General features: G+C 36.7%; 1 protein-coding gene across 1 annotated transcript; it reads left to right on the plus strand.

Annotated features, from left to right (window-relative positions):
* The first annotated feature begins 11,567 nt into the window (after nucleotides 1–11,567).
* Nucleotides 11,568–16,130, plus strand: LOC21384663 (pyrophosphate-energized vacuolar membrane proton pump 1). The gene is made up of 6 exons (XM_010095538.2): nucleotides 11,568–11,865; nucleotides 13,524–14,098; nucleotides 14,312–14,691; nucleotides 14,772–14,858; nucleotides 14,947–15,277; nucleotides 15,702–16,130. The coding sequence occupies exons 1-6, from the start codon at nucleotides 11,631–11,633 to the stop codon at nucleotides 16,119–16,121; spliced, it is 2,028 nt and encodes a 675-aa protein (XP_010093840.1). The 5' UTR covers nucleotides 11,568–11,630; the 3' UTR covers nucleotides 16,122–16,130.
* Nucleotides 16,131–16,169: the final 39 nt, after the last annotated feature.

The following is a 16,169-nucleotide window of genomic DNA, read 5'->3' on the forward strand; positions in this document are numbered from 1 at the left end:
GATGATTTTCTCTTCCTTCCCTATCTGATATTGGCGCCACACAGGGATGAGAGTCCCCTTGGAATGGCCGGCCATATAGGATAGAGGAAAAGAGAAGATTTTGTTTAAAATTCAAATAGGAGATAATTAACAAGCTTTATCTTAGAGATAGAGATTGGATTCCTTCTAGAAGTTTAACTTCTACTCTATAAATAAGAGAATAGTAGAAAATTTTAAAAACAATTTTTGTGACAATTTGTTGAGACAATTTTCGGAATGGTTTTTTGCCCTAATTTTAGAGGTGGCCGAAAATCCTCTATAGAGTGAAGGAAACATTTTTCTCCAAAAATTTCACATCGTGCATGCGATGGTGTTTGTGGAAATTCGAGTGTTTATTGTAACCCGTTTTGTCTCATGTGTGCCCACACACACGTCTTCGTGGATTCTAGGAATTGACGTGGAATAAATTGGTTTTCTAAACACAAAGATTGGAGCAAGGACTGTTCGTGGTCAAAGAACTCAAGTTATCATCCGAGTCGATTTCCAGGTATTTTTCCTGATTGAGTTCTTGATATATATAAATTAATGAGATTAATTTATTCATGCATAAATTAATATAATCTATAAAGTATCTCAAAAGTTTTATGAAAATTTTTATCATACACGATCCGCCTCCCTCCCCCCTGCACCACGCTTCCGCATCCGGATTCGATTCGGAGACCAACACTTCGTGCTTGTATTCTGAAATTTGGTGGGAAGAAATACCTGCATCTTGCTGAGTTTGCGTACAACAACAGCTATCACGCCAGTATCAATATGGCACCGTTTGAGGCTCTCTATGGTCGTCCTTGTAGGTCACCTGTTTGTTGGTTGGAACCAAAGGATCGACTGAGTACTGGACCAGAGGTTATTCAAGAAAATAATGAGAAGATAGTTGTGATTCAGGAACGGCTGTTGACAGCTCAAAGTTGTCTGAAAAGCTATGCTGATAGAAGGCGTAGGTCTTTGGAATTCTAGGAAGGCGACTTTGTTTTGCTGAGGGTTTCCCCACGCAAGGGAGTTGTTCGGTTTGGTGTGAAAGGGAAACTTGCACCAAGGTATGTGGGAACATTTCTGATCGTGCAACGAGTCAGAGTGGTAGCTTATCGGTTGGCTTTACTGCCTGAATTATCTCACGTGCATGACGTGTTCCATGTTTCCATGCTTCGAAAATGTCAACCTGAGCCGGAAGCTGTAGTGCAGTGGTTTGACGTTCTGATACAGTATGACGTGACATACGAGGAGGCACCGGTCCAGATTCTTGACCGGAAGATAAACAATATGCGCCATCGTGAGATCCCACTAGTGAAAGTATTATGACAGCACCATGGAGTTGAGGAAGCGACATGGGAGCTTGAAATGACGATGCATGAGCAGTATCCGCATCTGCTTACACTTTGAGGTCAGCTTTAATTTCGGGGATGAAATTGCCTAAGGGGAGTGGAGCTATAACACCCTGAAGAATTAAATGAGATTAATTAAGGTAATTGAGATTATTAGTGTGTCTAATCTGATTTAATTAATTGAATTTTGATTAATAAATGTTTCTGACGTGTAATTTAAATAGTTCCAATGTATTTAAATTATTCTCAGTAATTTATTTTAACCCAGAAGTGTGTATGGGCGCATTTCTGGACTGCTCTTTTAAAATATTGACACTTGTCCATTTTCTTTTCTTTTCTTTTCTTTCTTTCCTTTTCTCTTTCCTTTCCCGTGCACACACACACACTCTCTCTCTCTCTTCACTCTCATTCCCGTGCTCTCTCCCCCTCTATCTTCCCGTTTTTGTCCCAATCGAACGGATCTTGACCCAAGGAACGATTTCAAGAAGCTTTCAACATCAAGAGAAGGATTCATGGTAAGATTTATGGAAAGCCCTCTCTTGAATCGTGGATTTGTGGATTTCAAAACTTATTTTTGGTTCAAACCGGATATTAATAATTTTTGAGTAAAACCTTGGTAGAAATTGGAGATCTTGGGTTCTTTGGACTTGATTTAGTACCTAGAACCCGGACCTAGTGGTTTTCCTTTAAAATATTTCGATTTGGGACTAAGATTGCAGGTTTTGGACTGATTTTCGCGAGCTTCTCTCGCGCAGCTGATTCCACCAGTCGACCTGTCTGGTCGACCGGATCACATGGTAACCGGTTGACCGGATTGCATTGGCTTGACCGGTCGACCAGAGGGCACACTACCGGTCGACCGGTAGTGATGCACTGTTTTGTCACCGGTCGACCGGTTGACACGGAGTTTGATCATGTTTGGCCTGAAATTGCTGTTTTGACCCCTGTTTTCGGGGAGAACCCAAATTAGCTTCATTTGGGGACTTGAGATGAATGGATTAGCATCTTTAATCCTTGTTTTGAGATTGAAAACCCTTGGAATGATAATTTGAAACATGAAGATGGATTAGGGCACACTAATTGGAAACCTTGGTATCTAATTGAGATTGGATTGCTTTAGGAATGAGAATTAATCCTAAAGTGTTGCCTTGCATCAGTGATCGTTGAGGATTCAGACTGAAGGGGCTTGAGGAAGCGGAAGCCGGGAAAGGCAACGCTAGTCCCAGGTTTGATAGTGCGAGGTAGGATTTCTATCCATTTTCCTTGTGAGCTTGATTTTCAAAAAGAATTTTGGCCTTAGAAATGTTTTAAAGAAAGGAGTTGGTTTGCGAAAGAAAAACTCTTTAAAAACCATTGCTTGTTTAGTTTATGAAATCCATGGCTTGTCCTGTCCATGGTAGGGCTGGCAATACAGGTTACGACACGACGACACGACACGAACACGACTCGATTTTTTACGGGTTAGTGTCAAAAATATAAACCCCGGGTCAATTTAGTGTCAACCCGAAATTGACCTGTCTTAAAAAGGGTCGGGTTAGTGTTAACCCGTATGACACTAAATTAACCCGTTGAAATCCATGGCTTGTCCTGTCCATGGTAGGGCTGGCAATACAGGTTACGACACGACGACACGACACGAACACGACTCGATTTTTTACGGGTTAGTGTCAAAAATATAAACCCCGGGTCAATTTAGTGTCAACCCGAAATTGACCTGTCTTAAAAAGGGTCGGGTTAGTGTTAACCCGTATGACACTAAATTAACCCGTTTAGTTAATTTATTAATTTTATACTATTTTTTTAATTTTGGACCTTTTAGTAATTTAGTCTCATAAGAGAAAAAACCCTAATCCTCCCTCACACCCACACACGCACACACACACTTTTCTTCCTTCTCCTCACCCTCATTTGCAGCAGCCTCACCCCCTTTCATTTCTTCTTTCTCATTTCTCACAGTCACGCACGCCATTCCTCTTCTCTTCTCTAGCAGCCGCCTCCTCTCTTCTAGCTCTTCTCTCTCACCTCACGGTTCAGCCGCCCCTTCTCTTTTCTCTCTCTTCTCGCTCTTCTCTCTCACCTCACTGTTCAGCCGCCCCCTCACGGCTCTCTCAATAGCCCTTTGGTCGATTATCTTCGCCTTCTCAACGGCTCGACGGTTGGACTTCTCAAAGGTAAACATCCCATCCCCATTCTCTGTTATTGCACGAAATTTGCTGGTAGATTTGAAATTTCTTAGGCTGGTAAGCAACTTCTTTTTCTTTCTTAGGCTGGTTGATTATTTGCTGGTACGAAGAAGAATCAGTTGGTAGATTTAATTTTGCTGGTAGATTATTTGCTAAAGTGGCTCCGCTCATTAAATCCTCTGTCTAAATGCAATGATTTGTCATTATAAGCTAGTTACACAATGATATAGATAACTATCTTATAATGACAGCAACAGCAGCAAAGAGATGTTGCTTTAGATCATATGACATTTCATCAAATAGATACTCATAGCATGTTGATGTTATTTGTTCCTTTTATTGTCCTTTCGTTTTAACAGATTTATTATCAATCAAAGAATATTTCATTCTAATTTTAAATGGATTTGTTTTTTTTTAGATGGAGAAAGTAAATTTAGAGGTTGTAAGTGAAGATGTTGAAGGTGAAGGTAATAGTGAAATATGAGTGGACCTTGAAGATGACGTGTTTGAAGTTGAGGTTGAACAGAGTTTCTCTGCTAATACGAGCTCTGCGAAACCGCTGAAAAAAACTTTGAAGTCAAAAGTGTGGAAATTTTTCGACATACTTCCTTTGGGGGCAGATGGAAAGGTTCGAAGTGCTTGTAAGAAATGCGGCCAGCAATATCTTGCTTCAAGCAAATATGGAACAGGTAATATGAGTCGCCATATTAAAACTTGTAAGAAAAGAGATACTCGTGACATCGGTCAAATGCTTATCTCTCGTGATAGTGGAACTTTATCTCTTGATACTTGCAAGTTTGACTCTGAAAAATGGCGTGAGTTGGTTGCATCTTGTATTATTATGCATGATTTGCCATTCCAGTTTGTTGAGTACAAGGGGTTAAGAGCAATGCTACAGTATTTATATCCTGATGTAGAATTAATCTTTAGAAACACTGCTAAGGCTATTTGTCTTAAGATGTATGAGAAGGAGAAAGTAAAGATTAAGAATATGGTGATTGCATGCCCTGGTAGAATTTCGTTGACATCTGATTTGTGGAGTTCTTTGACTAGTGATGGATATTTGTGTCTTACTGCTCACTTTGTTGACAAGAATTGGAAATTGCAAAAGAGAATATTAAACTTTTGTAATATGCCACCTCCACACACTGGGATTGCACTATCTGAAAAGATTTATTCTTTGTTACACGATGATTGGGGTATTGAGGGAAAGATTTTTACTATCACTTTGGATAATGCTACTTCAAATGATGTTTCTGTGGTTTCCTTGCAAACACAATTGAATTTGGATGGTTTGTTGCCTTCAAATGGGGAATTTTTTCATTTGAGATGTTGTGCTCATATTTTGAATCTAATTGTACAAGATGGTTTGAAAAGGATTGATTACTCAGTTGAAAACATTCGTGACACTGTCAAATATGTAAAAGCATCACAAATGAGGAAGCAAAAGTTTATAGAGTGTGTGAATTTGGTGTAGTTGAATGTGAATAAAGGATTGTGTCAAGATGTGGTGACTAGGTGGAATTCCACTTATCTTATGCTTGATAGAGCTCTCTTTTTCAGGCGGGCTTTTCAACATTTGGAGTTAAGTGATTCCAATTACAAGCATCACCTTTCTAGTGATGAATAGGAAAGAGTTGAGAAAACTCACAAGTATTTGAAAGTGTTTTATGATGCAACACTTGTATTTTCTGGCACTAAATACACCACTTCCAACTTATATTTTCCAAAAATTATGAACTGCTATGTGACATTGAAAGGAGCCTTGGAAAGTGAAGATGGTTATTTGAAGGATATGGCATGGCAAATGTGGGGAAAGTTTCAGAAGTATTGGTCAGATTTCAGCCCTATTTTATCCATAGCATTGGTATTTGATCCTCGGTATAAGATGCAAATTGTTGAGTTTTTCTACAAGAAGGCTTATGGAGAAAACTCAATTGAGTTGGCATCAATGCGGAACAAGTTGGAGCGCCTTTTTGAAGAGTATAAAGCTAAGTGTGACCAAGGCACAGGTGCAGGTGTATCACCTTCTGTTTTAAAGAAAGAAAGTAAGAATAATGCAGTACCAACTATGGCTGTTGACATCGAAGATGAATTACTCAAGGTAATGTTTATTTCATATATTCCCTAATCTTATTCACTTTGAAATATTGCATATATGTACTTATATTGTCTAAGCATTTTTTTTAATCTTATGTAGGAATTTGATGATCTTGTTGATGATGACTTCTCTGATGTTCCCCAAAAATCTCAATTAGAGCTTTACTTGGATGAGCCTAGGGTAAATAGGAATGCACCTTTAGATATTCTTGCATTTTGGAAGTCAAATCAATTCCGCTATCCTATTCTTGCCATGATGGCTCGTGACATCTTAAGCATCCCGGTATCAACAGTTGCATCAGAGGCAGCATTTAGTAATGGTGGTCGTGTGTTGGATCAATTTCGAAGCTCACTTAAGAGTGAAACTGTTGAAGCACTTCTCTGTACTAAAGACTGGTTATTTGGAAATGAAGGTAAAGTATTTTACACTTATCTTTTGAATCAGTTTAGTAAATTTTATTATAGCTATTTCTAAAATTATTATTTTTAAATCTTGTTGGATGTTAACTTAGGTGATCATGATAAGGCATTACTTGAGAATTTGAATGAGATGACAAAGGATGTAGTTTCTCTTAGCTTGAATGATAATGCTCAAGCTTCAAACTCGGTTGCTCTTAACTCTTGAACACTTGGAAGATAATTCTAGCTTTATTATTTAGTTGGAGTTGGTTATCCGATTGAACTTTGTTATTTTATTGGACTTTGGTATGTAGTTAGACGTTATTTTGAAGACATATCTAATTCATGTTGTTTTTAATGTAATTTTAGTGTTTTTAATGTAATTTTAGTGCTTCAAATTGTTTAAAAAAGTGACATATCTATTACGGGTTCGGGTCGATTTCGGGTCAGGAATGCGGGTGAATTTCGAGTCCTAATTCACGGGTTATTACGGGTCGTGTTAGTGTCAATCCGTGTCTGGATGAGTCATGTTAGTGTTAGTGTTTTCTCAACCCGTCGTGTCACGGGTCGTGTTAGTGTTGGGAGTTTTTCAAAAAAAAATTTCTTCAACCCGACACTAACACGACCCGTCGACACGATTTGCCAGCCCTAGTCCATGGAATCTATAGCTTGTCCAGTCATGGAACCTCATGGCTTGCCCAGTCATGGGGCCCGCAGTTTGAGTAGTTCGTGGGATCATAATAACGATTTCAGAAATTTAATTAATGATTTCTTAAACTAAGAGATCTTGTGAACTGGTAAGAGAGTCTATTGCTGTAAGCCTAGATAGGATGCGGAGAGTGCATCCTCGGGGGCAGAACCTGAAACTCGATCCAGGTATGCGAGGTACTTGGTTAGGTAAGTAATTTGTACTAATTACTTGCTAAAGCTTGTAATATGGAGATTTTACATTTATTTTCTCGGAGAAAAAGGATGTGAGGTTCTGGTTGTCTGTTGGAACTGAATGTCTATTTATTCACTTATCCATTTATTTATTTACTCGCACATTTATATATTCATTTATTTTTAAGTCATTTCAAATTATATCCTACTGGGCCTTTCGCTCACATTTTACGTTTTAAATGTATTAAACCCCTCCCACGAGATTCTAGGAGCGGTGCACAGTAGCTGGATATTTGCTACGGAGTAGCTGAGTTGTGCTGCTGTTGAAATCAAGTGAGGATTGTGATCATCCTCTGGAATAAAATGTAAGGGATTGAGAATTCTGTAAACTCTCGAATATTTGGATTAACTAGACTGTGGTTGATGTCTGTTGTAATGATTATTTACATGTGCGTGTATGTACGATACTGTATGTCCTGTGGGGTGGAGCCCTATGTTGTCAGAGGCTCGGGATTTAGAAATTTATTATATTTTAAATGTAGTTGAGTGGGGCTCGTCTAGGAATCTGCTTTATTAACCCTTAATCAAGCTCCACGTCACCCACCCCGTTTGGGGGGCGTGACAACTGTTGGTTGTAATACATATAAACACTCACATTTTGTTTTTGCATCATGTTATCTAACCTAATAAAGAATAATTTTGATGGAACAACTTGTCTTGTGAAAACATTAAAATTAAATAGAATAGAATATTGTTGGAACGAGACCAACACAATCAGAAATATAAAGATGAACAATCAAGAAAACAGGAGAAACAATAACACAACCAGATTACCCAGGTTCGGCCAAAATAGTTTGACCTAATCCTGCTGAGCTCCTCCACAAGAACTCAATCCACTATAGAGAAGAAGATTTACACAAAAAGATCCTCTCAAATTTGAGATCGGATACACAAACCAGATAACCAACCCAAAGAGGAAAAACAAAGTGTTTCCCGAGAGAACAACAAAATACCCCAGAAGAAATCCCAATTTCTTCTATTTTCTCACACCCGAAACACTCTTTGATCAAAACCCCTTTCACTCACCGTGTACTGGTTTCTCTCCGCCGTGAATCAGCATCAACCTCTCGATTACAAGAAGAAAGCTCTCTCTGATTTTCACCGACGCTCTCAACCCTAATTCTGATCTCATACTTACATATATATATGACCTGTTAGAAGAGTAAAGCAGACTCTGCATCATCTAAGGACACGTGGAGCAATCCGGTAGCAGTTTAGTTTAGACAAAACACTGTGTTTTCTTCTTCGAATGGATATAGCATGAATTTTCTCTTGGATTATTTCTTACAAATATGTTAAATTAGACAATCCTTTTTCCTCGCATGTGTACACATTTCACTACATATATAATAGTGACCTTGTTTGGATTGGAGCTGCCACTTTCCTGAGCATGTTATGTTCAAGTTGTGTTTAGCCTTCAAGGCTTCAAAAAAAGAAATGCACATAATAAGATAATGTTGATTCTGTCCTATATGTAACTATATTTTTCTCTTTCTTTTCCTATTATTTCTCTATTGCCAATTAGATCTCCTATGAATAGAAAAAAAAATGAATGAATGAAAGGTATATTGGATTTTACATAAATGCCTTTACAACACTTTAAGAAACAGTCATGATTTACGAGAAAACAAAGGGCAGAAATTAGTCAGAACTTTGAGTCTCTTCTAGGGTTCTAATAGACACAGAAACGGTCTTGTCATTAATGAATTTGCATTTAATAAAAAAAAACATTAATGTACAATTCTAAAAGGCTTATATTAGTTTTTTGGTTTTTATGTGTTTTATTTTTACATAGTTAGTAATTTTTTAGTAAGCTAATTTTAAGGAGAAATGGTTTTCACTGGAGTGTGTTTAGTTGGAAAGATGGATTGAAGAATGGAGAGGGGTGGAAAGAGAGAGCAAATCATTTATTTAGGGAAAGAAGAGAAACGAAGGGAGAGCACATCCACATGGGCCCACAAAATTAGATCCTTTTATTTGTGAGAGGATTCATAGAATCCATCAATTTTTATATCTAAAAGACTGTTTTATTCTTAAAATAAATTATTAATAAATAATCTAAATAAACAATATAATAATTTTATAAATAATTATCATCCATCCTTTTAATACTCTCTCTCTCTCCTGACAAACAACATTAAAGATTACTTTTGGACTACGGATAGGCCACTTAAAAATGAGTTTGACTTCATTATTATTGGCTCTAATTATGAAGGTTCACTTGATTATCATGCACATGCAAGCATCCTATTGAAGTTAGATTTTTAGGCCTGTTCTTTTAGAGTGTGACTTGAATGTTATTTTTAAGTTGAATTTGAGTTATAACTTGAGTTGAAGTTGTAACTTGAATAAAATTAAATAAAGTTGGAACTTAAAAAAATGTGAATTTAAATAAAGTTGTAACTTGAGTTTAAATTTTTTCTGAGTTTTATTACAAAAGAACAACCCCTTTATTTGGACCCAGTTGTCTCGTTCTTCTTGCTAATTTCCCCATCCATTCTTCTTCACTTCACGAGAAAATCGAAATCCCCACTGCAGACAATGCAAGTTTACATACCAGAATGAAATACCAAAATTAATTGGAAAAAACTTGAAAGGACACGTTTTTGGAAGGTGATAACACCACATTAAGAGGGCGTTTAGTTTATGAATTTAAAATTATGATTCAAAATTATTTTCGTTTTACGTGTATTTTTTATGAGAGAAAATACTGTAACAAATCACGAACTATAATTTAAATCATGGCCCGAATCCTCATTCCAAACGTCCCATAACTTATCAAACCACATTCACGTTTTTTCTCATTTGGACAAAAAAAAAAAGAAAAAAAAAATCCCTATTGATTCATCTGTTTTTCTTAATTCCAAACCCTAATTTAGCAAAATTATCTCAAATCAAATTTTAAAATCCAAATTAGAAAGTCTCTTCCTTCCCTTCTCTTGTCTCTCCTGCTCGCTAGAATCTTGAACTGGTGGTTTGGACTTAGCGACGAAGGGTTGCAAGCTCTGGTATGGCTTTCGCCAGCGACAAGGGGTGGTGGATTCTGCGACAACGAGTGCGATTTGAGAGATTGAACGGTAGTGCTACAAATTTCTTAGGGTGGATGATTGGAAAGTGGTTATTTCGATAGTGAGGTCCATTGATCAAAGTTTTTTTCTTTTTTTCTTTTTCCTAGCTCTGATTCACACCGAGAACTTATCCAGATTGTAAAATACCCATGGCCATGAGAAATCTATTTCAGAGGCATTCAGATCTATCTTCGACAGTCCTACAAATTTATTTTGATGGTTTTATTTTGTAGACTCCAAACTGAGTAAACAACGAAATATACCCATGAGAAATCAAAGAAGATAAAAATATGACACATTCTCACTTGTATGCTTTAAATTAATTTTTGGATCACAATGGAGATCGATAGTAGGAGGAAGATATTGAAAGTTTGTGAGTGGGTATGGTCAATTTGGGAGAACGCAGGTCAATAGGATAATAAGGAAGGGATTTGAGGAGAGAAGAAGAGTAAGAGGTTGTTTAGTTGGGGGATTCGTTTTTTAATTTGAATTATGTTTCGTGATTCGTTATAATATTTTTTTCACAAAATACAGATCACAAGTTAAATTTTTATTAAAAATAGAAATTTGGATGATAAAACCCTTAAAAAGATTGTACAGAAAATGCTTAGACTTTTCCGTTGAATGATTTTGATCAATCGGGAATTAAAAAAAGAACATACCGGGTCCAAAAAGGTACAGTACCGGAGAAGGATTCTAAAAATATTGTCCCGTTCATTTCATTTATTCGAGTTTAGAATTTAAATTTTATTATAATAAAATTTTTTTAGAAACAGTCATATCTAACTTTTTTTATTATAATAAAAAAATCTCATATTAAATCACATATAAAAACTCAAATTAACAAATTAAACAATCTAATAGTTTCAAGATATAAAAGTAAAGGTTGAGTTCTAGATTCTGTGATGAAAATGTGTACACCTTTAGAAAATATAACATATTTTGACCATTCAATTGCTTTGTACATAGTTACAAGCAAAAAGTTGTTTTGTACATAGTTTTAGTATTTACTAGACAAACTTATATAATAGATTTATTGGAAAATCTAGGGACGCCATCAAAGTTATTCAAAGTAATTAACCATGACGAAAGTTGTGTACGTGTCTTCAAACTTCAATCAGGCTTAGGAACTACCATTGAGATTACACCTGGTGAATTACAAAGTAATTACCTATTTTGGCGTTATTCATCTTCCTTATTCTGATTGGGCCAACTTCTCTCATTCACAGTGACAGGAAATGAAAAGTAAAGTCCAAAATATACTGCCTTGACAAAACCAACTAGAAGCAAATCAAAACAACCAGTTTTTTGAAATCCAAGGTCATAAAAAGAAACTTCCATAAAGTCTCACCAGATTTTCAAAACCACATAGTTTCATGTATTCCAATGGCCATGCAAAACCAATGAAATCTTCCTTGGGACATGTCATGTCATTGCATATTTTTTCTTTCAGTGGCTGCACATTTAAACCCCAGCATTTGCTTTCTTGTGCTGTATATTCTTTGAGAGTTTGAGATCAAAACATTAATTGCTAGACTTTCTTTTGTTTTTTTGTTTTGTTTTTTTTTTTTAAGAAAATGGGTTTGTTGAGTGAGGGAGTTACTCAGGTTGTGATACCTTTGGCTGCTTTGGTTGGGATTGGATTTGCTCTGCTTCAGTGGTTCTTGGTGTCAAGAATTAAAGTTTCTGTTGGGTCTGGTGAGGAACACGATGGCATCACAGATAGGCTGATTGGAGCAGACCAAGAAGAAGGTGTTGACACTCTTGAGGTTACCATCAAGTGTGCTGAAATTCAGAATGCCATCTCTGTTGGTCAGTTTATTTTTCTTTTCCCTATCTTTTATACGACAAGAATTTCAATCTGTAGTACAGGTTTCTCAACTGTCAAAATCATATATATTATTAAAAATAAAAATAAAAAGTGTGCAAAACTAAAGGTATATTATAAAGGTTTGACAGTTGAAAACAGTATATTTCCCGCAGTAGATATTTTTTTCATATTTTATCAAAGAATTCTTCCTTTGTTTTCTTTGGTGATTGTGTTTGATACTCGAATCGTTTTTTTTTTTTTTTTCAATATTTAAATAAGTTTTGGCTTTTATTTTGCTGATTACGAACTTTTCATCACTTTTTATGATTCAATATTGTTTTGTATCTCATTCAACTAAACTATTCATGAAAAGAAAAATGTATAAAGAAGATTGAGTTTTTGTTTATTCTAATACCCAAAAGAGGGTATTATTCTATATTTTAATGCAACCACATTCCTTAAATTTCGATTTTGTGTGTGTGATAAATATTTGTCTAGAGGAGATTAGTTTACGCGCATGCATATCTGCCTTCTTCTGATTTTGCAATAAAGCTATAGTTTTGATATTCTCCCTTGTGTATATCTGCTTGCTTAGTCATCTTTTTTTTTTTTTGGGTCTTTTCCCCTTCTTTTTTACCAATATCTGAAACTATTTGTAATACCTATGTTTTTCCTCCAAATGTTTCATGAGCTTCTTTCTAGGATACGTTCTTGTAGAAGAATCGACTATAAACATGATGAGTATTGCCATGTGGATCACTTGTAAAAATACAAATCCATATTGTTGTCTTATTTTCTTGGCTCATTCTTTGTTAGGCCAAGAAAGAAATATTGAGTCTATACGAGTAAAATTATCCGGTAGGGTATGAAAATATACCTCACAGATAGGATACAGATTTAAAGCATTAAATCTTCATCACATTTCATTAAATTGTCATGTAATCTTTTTATTGATTATAAAGTGATCTCACAGTTTAGAATTGTTATAACCTACTACAAACTCTTCTCCTATAACCTTAAAATTTTTACTTTTTTTTTTCGATCGCCAATTTGAATTTAATGCTGTGAGTACTCCAAGTCCTAAGCCTTCAATTGTGAAAGTATCTCTTCACACATATAGTGAGAGACAAGTTATAGTAATGTCCCTTTATCTTTATGTGTTAGAATTAGCTTTTGAAAATGTCAATTATTCCAAAAAAACAATATTGCCATTACAATCTCTAATTGACTCGCAAGTCATAGATTTTATTCTAACTCTCTTACCCTCTTTGTCTTTATCTTTTTCCACTCTAGTAACATTAGAGCCTTGGCCTCTTGTATAGCACAAAGAGAGAGAAAATAAGTTAAAGAGCAAAGAAAGCTGAGAAAGAAACGTATGTGATTTTCTTTTACAATGATGTTGTTATAACTTTCTCAGCGGCATTATGCTCTACTCCGGAGTGTGGACAATTCTCTTGTTAATGAACACACGTGATTTTCTTTTACAATAATGTTGTTATAACTTTCTCAGCTGCATTATGCTCTACTCCGGAGTGTGGACAATTCTCTTGTTAATGAACACAAAACCACTTGTCCAATTACATATGGTTGATTCACTATTGCAGTGCTTAAACCATGATTTACTTACTAATCTTTAGTTCTGATTGAATTATGTTTTCAGGGGCAACTTCTTTTCTGTTCACTGAGTATAGATATCTCAGTATCTTCATGGGAGTTTTCGGAGTGATTATCTTCCTCTTCCTTGGCTCGGTTAAGGGTTTCAGTACCAAAAGTGAGCCCTGCACTTACAACATTGGGAACACTTGTAAACCAGCCTTAGCCAATGCCATCTTCACTACCATTGCCTTCTTGCTTGGTGCTTTAACATCTGTCCTTTCGGGTTTTCTTGGTATGAAAATCGCAACTTATGCCAATGCTAGAACGACCCTTGAAGCAAGGAAGAGTGTTGGGAAGGCCTTCGTTACTGCTTTCAGGTCAGGAGTTGTGATGGGTTTTCTCCTTGCTGCCAATGGACTTTTAGTACTCTATGTCTCCATCAATTTGTTTAAGTTGTACTATGGTGATGACTGGGAAGGACTATACGAATCGATTACCGGGTATGGACTTGGAGGCTCTTCAATGGCGCTCTTTGGAAGAGTTGGTGGAGGGATATACACAAAAGCAGCTGATGTTGGTGCTGATCTTGTTGGCAAAGTTGAAAAAAATATCCCCGAAGATGATCCACGAAACCCAGCTGTAACTTTCTCTCTTGACTCTCTTTGTAGCAATTTTAGATTCTTAATGGCACTCTAATGTTATTATTAAAATATAAACTATTGTTGGTCCACCTCTTAATAGTGTAAAGGTTTTGAAAGAATCGGTAAACTAACATAGTATTATAGTAGGAGGTCACGGGTTCAAACCCCATAAACGAGAATCTTATGTTTCTTGCTTGCATTTTCTTTTCAGGTTATAGCAGACAATGTGGGGGACAATGTAGGAGACATTGCAGGGATGGGGTCTGACCTGTTCGGATCCTACGCTGAGGCATCCTGCGCAGCACTCTTTGTTGCCTCCATTTCATCCTTTGGCACACACCATGACTACACAGCCATGTCCTACCCTCTGATCATAAGCTCAATGGGGATTGTGGTTTGCTTGATAACAACTCTTTTCGCGACCGATCTCTTCGAAATCAAGAGCATAAGCAAGATTGAATCGACCTTGAAGCGGCAACTTCTCATCTCAACAATATTGATGACAGCCGGGATTGCCATTGTCACCTACTTTGCTTTGCCATCAGAATTCACTCTTTTCGACTTTGGAACTGCCAAAATTGTCAAGAACTGGTATGCAATTCCCCCTGCTTGCTTTGGCTTGCCAAAAAATCTTTAGCATTGTTATCTGAAAATCGCATGTGAAAATGCAGGCATCTTTTCTCTTGTGTTGCAATTGGATTATGGGCTGGACTTGCAATTGGATACATAACAGAGTATTATACTAGCAATGCTTACAGGTTTCTAATCTTGTTCTTGTTATACTTGTGTATTTGAGATGCTGTTTTCTTCACATAAAATATAAATGTTACAATGTTTATTTTGCAGTCCAGTGCAAGATGTGGCAGACTCCTGCAGGACTGGTGCCTCAACAAATGTCATCTTCGGCTTGGCCCTCGGATACAAATCCGTCATCATCCCCATATTTGCCATTGCAGTTGCCATTTATGTGAGCTTTAGCTTGGCTGCAATGTATGGAATTGCTGTGGCTGCTTTAGGAATGCTTAGCACCATTGCCACCAGTCTTGCAATCGACGCTTATGGCCCTATAGGCGACAATGCTGGTGGAATCGCAGAAATGGCTGGAATGAGCCGCAAAGTACGCGAGATAACAGATGCTTTAGATGCTGCTGGAAACACCACTGCTGCCATTGGCAAGGTGAACTTCTGTAATTTTGCTTATCCAAAGGCATTGTTTTTTTTCTTTTTATTTTTTATTTTTAGTACTACACTTGATTTTTCTTGTTTTGGTGTGGGAGAATGTGGGAACTAACACATTTTGGGAGGGGAAAAAAGATATTACCATAAATTTCTAGATATAGAAATTGATAAACATCTTTTACACAAAAAATTCAAAATCCCCAAAATAGCCTCAAGACTCATTTCCTCCCTAGAACTGTTTTACTGTTGTACGTCGTTGTTACCTCTCATATATTCTAATAAATGTCATTTGCTGCAATTTCTAAATTTTTTTTTCTTAGATAAAGCACAAAACTTGCTATTTTACTACAATCAATTTCATACCCTTGTTTTAGTTCTTTCCAGAAAGCTGTCATTTACTGTAATTTCCATTTTTTTTCCAGGGATTTGCTATTGGATCAGCTGCACTTGTTTCTCTTGCTTTATTTGGTGCCTATGTGAGCAGAGCTGGCATAAAGGCTGTAGATGTCTTGACCCCTAAAGTCTTCATTGGTTTGATTGTTGGGGCCATGCTTCCCTACTGGTTTTCTGCCATGACAATGAAGAGTGTGGGAAGTGCATCTCTCAAGATGGTTGAGGAAGTTCGACGGCAATTCAATTCCATTCCAGGGCTATTAGAAGGTAGAGCCAGACCAGACTATGCAAGCTGTGTTAAGATTTCTACTGATGCCTCACTCAGGGAGATGATCCCACCTGGTGCATTGGTTATGCTTACGCCTCTCATTGCCGGAACTTTCTTTGGAGTCGCAACTCTTGCCGGCATTCTGGCTGGTTCACTAGTTTCTGGCGTCCAGGTATGCTAAAAGATCATGCTAGACAGGGTTTAACAATTTTCCTCTTCTTTTTTTTTT

The sequence above is a fragment of the Morus notabilis genome, unplaced genomic scaffold (assembly GCF_000414095.1).
Source record: "Morus notabilis unplaced genomic scaffold, ASM41409v2 Scaffold3459, whole genome shotgun sequence".
Classification (NCBI taxonomy): Eukaryota; Viridiplantae; Streptophyta; class Magnoliopsida; order Rosales; family Moraceae; genus Morus; species Morus notabilis.